Source organism: Hipposideros armiger, unplaced genomic scaffold (assembly GCF_001890085.2).
Source record: "Hipposideros armiger isolate ML-2016 unplaced genomic scaffold, ASM189008v1 scaffold_1439, whole genome shotgun sequence".
In the NCBI taxonomy this organism is placed as follows: Eukaryota; Metazoa; Chordata; class Mammalia; order Chiroptera; family Hipposideridae; genus Hipposideros; species Hipposideros armiger.
In genome coordinates, this window is record NW_017732789.1 from 144,741 (window position 1) to 150,236 (window position 5,496).

General features: G+C 35.8%; 1 protein-coding gene across 1 annotated transcript in view; it reads left to right on the plus strand.

The window, feature by feature from the left end:
• Window positions 1-5,496, plus strand: part of LOC109377541 (sperm-associated antigen 6) — an 81,827-nt gene that overhangs the window by 52,418 nt on the left and 23,913 nt on the right. Inside the window, exon 8 of the mRNA XM_019633928.1 lies at window positions 2,224-2,361. Coding sequence (XP_019489473.1) covers window positions 2,224-2,361 — 138 coding nt within the window. The remainder of the gene's footprint in view (window positions 1-2,223; window positions 2,362-5,496) is intronic.

Below are 5,496 nucleotides of genomic sequence, written 5' to 3' on the forward strand. Positions count from 1 at the left end.
TGCTGGGTGTATGCTCGGCTGTTATGCGATTTTGCTGTTATGCGATTTTACCACACTCGCAAAATTGCACACAGCCGACCATATAACAAACTCTGCATTTTGAGTGGAAATGTTAGGGGGTCGTCTTATACGCCCAGTCGTCTTATACGCCGGCAAATACGGTATTTGGCCTTTGTGCCTGGCTTCTTTCACTTAGCATACGTTTCACTTAGCATAAGTTTCAAGGCTCATCATTGTTATACAGCATATATCAATATTTTGTTCTCTTTTATTGCCAAATAATATTCTATTGTATTGATATGCCACATTTAATCCATTCACCAGTTGATGGACAATTGGGTTATTTCTACTCTTTGACTATTATGAATAACACTGCTATGAACATTATTGTACAAGTTTTTGTGTGGATGTATGTTTTCATTACTTTTGGGTGAATACTTATGAGTATAATTGCTAGCTCATATGATAACACTATTAAACATTAACATTTTGAGGAACTGTCAAACTGATTTCCAGTGTGAGAACCATTTTATATTCTCACCAGCAATGTGTGAGGATTCCAAGTTTCAACATTCTTGCCAACATGTATTACCTTTGTTTTTTGTTACAGCCATATTAATTGGTGTAAACTAGTATCTCATTGTGGTTTTGATTTATATTTCCCTTTTGGTTAATGATGTTGAAAATATTTTCATGTGTTCGTTGGCCATTCATATATCTACTTTAGAGAAATGTCTAATCGCACCCTTTGCCCATTTAAAAATTAGGATATTTATCTTTTTAGTATGGAGTTGTAAGTGTTCTTTAAATATTCAAGTACTTTATATATTCAGATGTATGGTTTACAAGTATTTTCTCCTAATCTGTGTATTGTCGTATCACTACCTCGATGGCATCGTGGGCAGCAAAACACTTTTAAATTTTAATGAAATTCAGTTCATATATTTTTCCTTTTGTTGCTTTTGCTGTTGGAGCCATATCTAAGAATATTTTGCCTAACACAAGGTCACAAAGTTTATCCTTATGTTCCCCCTTCATTTTAAAAACTATAACTCTTCGGGCCAGAATGCTTTCAAAACACAATTACCTTTTGAATTGTCCAGAAAAGTCTAATTTATAGACAGGAAGTAGATTAGTAGTTGCCTGGGGATGGTGGGAAAAGTGGGGCGAGCTAGGGAATGACTACAAATGGGCATGAAGTTTCCTTCTGGAATGATGAAAATGTTCTAAAATTAGAATGTGTTGATGGTTGCATAACTCTGTAAATTTGCTAAAAATCCATTGAATTGTGCACTTAAAATGAGTGAATTTATGGTCTGTAAATTGTATTTCAGTAAAATTGTTAAAACTCTTAAGTCCAGAAATTGACAAGTAAACAGAATCTTAATTATTAATATATTAATATTCCTTTCATGCTGGACAATACAGCTGACTATTAATCATGACATACATTCCTACCTGTAAGTATATAGTCATAAATCTAGTATATTTCTTAACGAAGGATATGTATAGTAAAGCTCAGTGAATTTCTAGTGTCATTCATAAGTTCTAATCCTCTAGAGTTCATTTTTTTTTATAAAGATTTTATTGGGGGAGAGTAACAGCATGGAGAATTGGGGAAGGGGAACAGACAAGTTGCTGTCCTATTTTGTTCTTCAGTCAAGTTGTGGAGGATGTCACTTCATTAGTCCATGTTGGTATTATCATTGCGCTCTTCCCGGCTGAGGCACTTGCTTACCGGCCATTGGATGGCCGCTCATGGCGGCTCTTGGCAGCTCATGAAAGCTCACGCCAGCTGCCAGCCAGCCCCACTGAAGCCTACGCCATTGCTGGTGGCTCACAGCGGCTCACGGCAGCTCATGCTGGCTGCTGGACACTCACAGTAGCTCACGGCAGCCCACTGCAGTCCCCGCTGCAGCCTACGCCATCGCCAGCGACTCATGCCAGCCCAGCTCCAGGTCGAGCTGTTGTTGTTCACCATCTTAGCTATAGAGGGCGCAGTGTCACTGGCCCTTATATGGGATCCCAACCCCGGTTCTGCTGCTCAGAGTTGGCCGTCCCAAGCCAGCTCTTAACCAATGCGCCACTAGGCCGGCCCTCCTCTAGAGTTCTTTTTTTTAAAGATTTTTATTGGGGAATTGGGGGGGATGGGAACAGTGCTGGGGAATTGGGGAAGGGGAACAGACAAGTTGCTGTCGTTTTGTTCTTNAAGATCATATTAAGGCTGCTGCTGCTTGGGCCTTGGGACAGATTGGGAGACACACTCCGGAGCATGCGCGGGCTGTGGCAGTCACAAATATTTTGCCAGTTCTGCTTTCTTTGTACATGTCAACAGAAAGCTCTGAGGATCTTCAAGTAAAAGTAAGTGCTTAATTCTTAACTGTTTATGAAGATTCGTTAGATTTTGACTCATTCTTAAAAATATGTAATTTAAAATATTCTCATTTTTATTATGGATAATAAATATTGCTTTTATGAGTCAAGAAATACAAATTTATCAGAAGTATTGAGGTGACTCTCCTTTGAAAACGGATTACCCTTGTCTTAAAAATCAGTGATATATTTTAAAGAAAGTTCCCTGCTAGTACAAAGTTGTGTGAAAAATAATGTCTGGTTGTTGCCTTCTACACTTCTGCTGACTTCTTTTAAAGAATAGAAACTGAAGAATAATAGAATTTTGGGGTTGGAATTGGCTGGAGAGAACTTTAGTCCATTTTACATTAAAAAACTGAGTCTAAAAGAATTTAAGATGCTTTCAAATGTGTAATGTAACTGGTAGAGGGTACTCCAGAAGCCATGATCTACCTCTCCTAATTCCAAGTCTGTCTTGTCTTTTAATTATGTATTTCATATTTGTTCCTTAAAACAAAAACATAAGATTTACTAAATTAAACATTTTTAAATATACAGGTTTTTTTTAAAAATCAAGCTTTCTGAAAAAAATATTACTAGTTACTAAAATGATTCACAAAGCAGGAATATAAAGTAGGATGGGTTTAATAATTATAGGATTTCAAAAAAAGAAAAACATGTTTCCTAGCATACTGCCTAATTAGGAAACATGTAACTTTTTTTTTTTAATTTTATTGGGGAACAGCCATAGTCATTGGTTCCACATTGCTTTCATGCTACAATGGCATAGTTGACTTTTAGGCACGTCACAGCTCACAGTGGCCCATGCAGGGATCGTACTGGCAACCTTGGTGTTATCAGTACCACGCTCTAACCAACTGAGCTAACTGGTCACCATGAAACATGTAACTTTTTGAAAGCTGCTTTTAAAATTGACTGGGATTGAAAGAAGTGCACAGAAAAGGCAATAATTCAAAATAAAATGAACAACAATAAGTTGTTATATTTAAATTTTAATTAAAACAATAAGCAAATAAGAAAATACAGTTGCTGAAACAACTTTAGATGATATAACGAGGCAGGAAGTTCATTAGAACTGTATAGTTCAGGGACTCTGCAAGTTATAGATAGTGAATCATTTATTAATTATCAATTTATATATTTATACATTTTAAATTTTGTAAAAGTGAATTTATGTATATTTGGTTATGTTTACATGTTATTTCTCTACAAATCCTTTCCAGATCAAAGCAATAATTTGATAGATTTAGGGCTTCCCTTATATTTCTCTGATGTTGAATGCATTCCTTGGCAATGATGCTTGGTAGGGAGACTAAGATTGACAATGTGCTAAAATCTTCCCCCATTTAACAGTTCTGTGATTCTTTGACTTCCTGGTTGAGAAACCACAACCCCATTTGCACTTTTGAGTTGCCCAGTACAGTTGATTTCCATATATATAATTTTAACCTATGTATGTAGTTCTCTATTGGCCTCAAGTTTCTTTAACCCATTATCGTTACTGTCTTTTCTTCCACTCTCTTCAATCCCCTCCCTAAATTCCTCTTCTTTCCTCTTCCCTCCTCCTTATCTCTTTCTCCCTTGCCCCTTGCCTCTAGTGATCCAATGACTCTGGCCTTCTCTGCAGGGTCTCTACAGGCATAAACTGTGCTGCCCAGACTATAATAGTAATTATGTTCAATTTCTAGATTATCAACAGATATATTATTACTATCCTTAAAAAAAAGCTTCTATCTCTTTCAGATTTCTGCACTTAACAACTGTTATTTTCCTTTCAGTTTTGGAAATATAGGAATATATGCGCTACAGCACAAATAATCAGTAGTGGAGTCAATAGTAATTATAGCTGAGAAACCCTTGCAAATAGTCTCAGGTAGCACTATGTACTTTTCATATACTACCAGGTTCATATAACTTAGTTTTTAATGAATTATTATGATGTTAATAAATATAAATATCACTGCAATAAAATAAGTTTGAAAACTTCACTCCTTAAAGTAAGAGAATTTTTATTGTGTTTTATTTTAACAAAGGTGGTTTTACTAAAACATTTAGGTTTACTGATAGAAGTTAAGGTTCTTTCTGCCTACATTTGATACACTATTTACTTTCAGGAAATACAGTGAGTATTAAATTAAAAAGTGGGATCTTTATCAATCATTGTCTTGTTAGCAATCTTTCCAAGGCTTTAAGTCCATCCAAATATTTTCTTATTGTAGGTACTTGATCATTTTTTTTTTCTTCCCTAAGATCTTTTGGATTCTAGCAGTTGTTTTAGAGGCTTTAGGATAAAAGTCCAAGTCTGTTTGATTTGACACTATCTCAGTAGGGAAAATGCATTCAAGAGCTTCAGGAACTATCTATTTAATGGTATTTCTCATTTGTTACTCTGTAGGAGCTTTCACGTTATAAGGCCATGTTGAAGTCCATGTTGTCTCCAAAGCATGTCAGCTTCTATAAGCATGCTCTAATTTGTTCTGATCCAGGAGAACCAATGAGCCACCCCTTGGAATTCCTTGCATATTTTCACATAGCCTTCCTATCTGCCTGTGCCCATGTTATTTCAAATACGTTATTAAAAATTGAAAGAATAAATCTTTTATCTAATAAGCTTACCTACATATAGTTTGAAAATGTTAGTTTGTTATTTGAATAAGTTCATTCTATCACCTTAGTTATAAAACGTTTTCTAAGTTAATTATTTGATTTAGTTATTGTATTCTCATCATCATGGTTGTTCCCCTTAACTTTTTAGCAGCTTTATTGAAATATAATTCATATACCATATAATTTATCCATTTAAAGTGTACAATTCAATGGCTTTTAGTATATTCACAGAGTTGTGCAACAATCACTGCAATCTAATTTTAGAACCATTTCATTCCCCCATTAGCAGTATCTTCCCTGCTTAACCCCAGGCAAACATTAATCTACTTACTGTCTCTGTGTGTTTGTCTCTTCTGAACATTTAAATGGGATTGTACAATATACCGTATTTGCCGGCGTATAAGACGACTTTTTGGGCCTGAAAAATATGCCTCCAAGTGGGGGGTCGTCTTATACGCCAGGTACACTTCAGATAGACTGCCCATAGTGCTTGCCCCGTGCCATAGTGGCCTCCCG